General features: G+C 65.7%; 1 protein-coding gene across 1 annotated transcript in view; it reads left to right on the top strand.

The window, feature by feature from the left end:
* The window catches only part of IFRD2 (interferon-related developmental regulator 2), a 4,846-nt gene that overhangs the window by 437 nt on the left and 1,236 nt on the right, over positions 1-3,173 (top strand). Inside the window, exons 2-9 of the mRNA XM_015568290.1 lie at positions 35-208; positions 1,509-1,628; positions 1,714-1,798; positions 1,903-2,027; positions 2,107-2,264; positions 2,413-2,463; positions 2,548-2,717; positions 2,804-2,912. Coding sequence (XP_015423776.1) covers positions 35-208; positions 1,509-1,628; positions 1,714-1,798; positions 1,903-2,027; positions 2,107-2,264; positions 2,413-2,463; positions 2,548-2,717; positions 2,804-2,912 — 992 coding nt within the window. The remainder of the gene's footprint in view (positions 1-34; positions 209-1,508; positions 1,629-1,713; positions 1,799-1,902; positions 2,028-2,106; positions 2,265-2,412; positions 2,464-2,547; positions 2,718-2,803; positions 2,913-3,173) is intronic.

Below are 3,173 nucleotides of genomic sequence, written 5' to 3'. Positions count from 1 at the left end.
CTGACTCGGTTTCCCCATTGCTCCCTCGCCCTAGCTGCCCACTTTGTCAGCCACACCCGCAGGACAGAGAAGGAAGCTGGCCCCTCCCCAGCCCCTGGCCCTTTCTTGGACTGGACTAGAAAGTTGGTGGGAGGCCTGGGGGAGAACCGAGGAGCGGGGAGCGATGGGGAGTCGGGGACGGAGGCCTCGGTGGACCTGGCCCTAGACGGCGGGTGGAGCCCTGGGGCTGAGGCAGCCCTGGGAGCTTATCAGCGGGGACCAGGAGAGTGTCCTGGTGCAGTAAACACGTGTTAGCTTGCAGGGGTTGGGTGGGGTGGGGTGGGGTGCCCGCCAGGCACAGCAGAGACCCGGGCTTGGGTGGGAGAGCACCTCAGAGGGTCGTGATATTCCAGAATGGCTGGTTGTAGGGGAAGCTCACGGAGTGTGTCAGCCCCAGAGGTAGGCAACCAAGGAAGCCTCAAGGCGGGGCCTTCTGGGGGAGCCCTGAGAAGGGGAAGGAGAGAGCCATGGGGAGGGGGCAGTTGTGCAGTGGCCTGGCCTCTGGGGGCCCGGGCACGGTGGAGCACCCGAGGGGAGGCTGGGCTGCCTGGCTGGTGGGAGTGAGAGATGAGCAGAGGCCTGCGTGGGGGTTGGACTTTGTCCCCAGGCACATGGAGAACGTGGTCCCTGAGAGGTAGGACCCCCTGATGACCAGACCCCTTGGGGCTCAGCTGTGACCACCGCCCTGGCCAGCGCAGAACCTACACGCAGGAGTGTTCAGTTCTGCTGAGTTGGACGCTCCTGAGTTAGTGTTTTCAGGGGCTCCTGCAGTCAGGGGCCGCTCACTTTCTGCACCTCCCAGGGCAGGAGGAACCTGTGTGTTCACCCACCCAGGGCTGAAGGCCTGGGATGGACCCAGGGGAGCTCAGAAGGCAGTGCGCTGGACGCCTGGGCGTCCACCCACCCTCTGGAACCTGGGCCCTGCCCCCAGGGCCCGTGGGTGAGGGGTGAGCTTGTGGCTCACAGAAGCGCTTTAACTAGTCACTTACTTAGCCGTTGTCTTCTCTTGCCCTGACCTGGTTGCACCCCTGTTCAGAGGTGCAGCTGGGATTTGAACCCTGGGTCTCTCATTCTGTAATCCAAGTCCCTGACTCTTGCTCTGGCCATTTGGGGGCATAATCTGGGCGGGTGACAGCTCCCCCAGGGGAGCCTAGGGATGCTCCCACTTCTGGCTGGGCCCCAGGCTCCCTGGGGCCTGTACGGCCCCTTCTGCCTCCACCTGGCTTTCACTCTCCGTAAAGCTCTGATCTTGGGTCGGCTCTTCAGGGGCTCCTAGGCTGGGCCTGGTAGACCTCGCTCCCTTTCTCCTGCTTCCTGGCTCAGCCCTTGTGCCTCCCACCTCGGCCTTGGTTTTCTCATCTCTGAGAGGGGCAGCAGCCTGTCTCGGGGGGGCCATGAGGCTGGGTGAGGCACCCCAGCCATCACTCACCCATGGAGGCAGGCCAAATGGCCCGTTCCACCCTCCCCAGGTGCTCAGAGCAGCGCCCAGGCTGACTCGGGTTCCAGTGAGGACGAGGCGGCCAGTGAGGCCCGCAGCACCACCAGCGACTGCCCCAGCCTTCTCAGCACCGCGGCGGAGGACATCCTGGGTGAGAACACGTCGGGGTTTGGCAGGGACTCGGTGGGGCCTCCGGGGCCAGGGTAAGACGCAGGGCTGACCAGGTGGCCTTGCAGGGGGGGATGCCGTGGACGAGCAGAGCCAGCAGGAGGACCTTGAGGAGAAGCTGAAGGAGTATGTGGACTGCCTCACAGATAAGAGGTACCCTGGCTGCCAGCCCACCCTGCTGCCATGTCCCTGCTCAACCCCTGGCAGATGTGGCCCAGGTCGGGCTGGCCCACAGGACACCCTTCTTCATCCCCCAGTGCCAAGACCCGGCAAGGTGCTCTTGAGAACTTGCGCCTGGCCCTGGCGACCCGCCTGCTCCCCGACTTCCTGCTGGAGCGCAGCCTCACACTGGCCGATGCCTTGGAAAAGTGCCTCAAGAAAGGTTGGATGTGGGGCACGTGGGGACATGAAGTGGCCGGGTGCTGACCCCGGGGCATGGCTGACTGGACACGTCCCCGCAGGGAAGGGCGAGGAGCAGGCGCTGGCCGCCGCCCTGCTGGGCCTGCTCTGCGTGCAGCTGGGTCCGGGGCCCAAGAGCGAGGAGCTGTTCCACGGCCTGCAGCCCCTGCTGGTGTCGGTGCTCACTGATGCCGCGGCCAGCCCTTCCGCCCGGCTCCACGTGAGTGCCGTGCCCGCGACACCCTCCCCTCCCCATCCCTATGCAGAGGTGGCTCCTCCTGCCTCCAGGCCCCCTGCTCTGATCCTGAGCCCCCGGCTGGGAACCAGGGCTCACTCCTGACGGTGGCCTGGCTTCGTTCTCCCAATAGTGTGCTTCTGCTCTGGGCTTGGGCTGCTACGTGGCTGCCGCTGACGTCCAGGTACGTGGCCTCTGGGCATGGGGGGTAGAGCACCCAGGCCCTCGCTCCGCCCTGAGCCACTCCCCCGCCTCCCTGTGCCCCCAGGACCTGCTCTCTTGCCTCACCTGCTTGGAAGGGGTTTTTAGCTGGTCTTGCGATGCGGGCAGCTCCACAGCCCCTGCCAGCCTGCATGGCCTGTTCCGTGCCACCCTGCAAGCCTGGGCATTGCTACTCACCATCTGCCCCAGCAGCCACATCAGCCACATCCTTGACAGGTAGAGGCGACTGCCCAGGGGGTGCGGGAGGGGAGAGTGAAGGAGCCCCCAGCCCACACACGCAGCTCAGCTCGCCCCCTCCCCAGGCAGCTGCCCCGGCTGCTCCAGCTCTTGTCCAGTGACACTGTGAACCTGCGGATTGCCGCCGGCGAGACCATCGCACTACTTTTTGAGCTCGCCCGGGACCTCGAGGTGTGAGGGGAGGGCGCCTGCTGACACCACGTGCCACTCCAGGCCCATGCAGGGGGTGCCACAGAAGACAGGGCAGCCTTAGGTCAGGGCGGAAGTAGCCCCAGCACAGACTCAGGTGCCAGGGCTCTGAGCAGGGTTGTCTGGCCGAGGCAGGGGTCCCGGCGGGGCTCAGGGGCCCAGGCAGAGAAGAAAGCGACGTCCTCAGTGAAAGGCAGGGTTTGGGCCGCCCGTGTGGAGCCAGCAGAGCTCAGGCCCCTGTGCACC

The sequence above is a fragment of the Myotis davidii genome, unplaced genomic scaffold (assembly GCF_000327345.1).
Source record: "Myotis davidii unplaced genomic scaffold, ASM32734v1 scaffold663, whole genome shotgun sequence".
NCBI classification, from domain to species: domain Eukaryota; kingdom Metazoa; phylum Chordata; class Mammalia; order Chiroptera; family Vespertilionidae; genus Myotis; species Myotis davidii.
The sequence above is the reverse complement of the archived record's forward strand: the minus strand, read 5'-3'. Positions and strand labels throughout refer to the sequence as shown.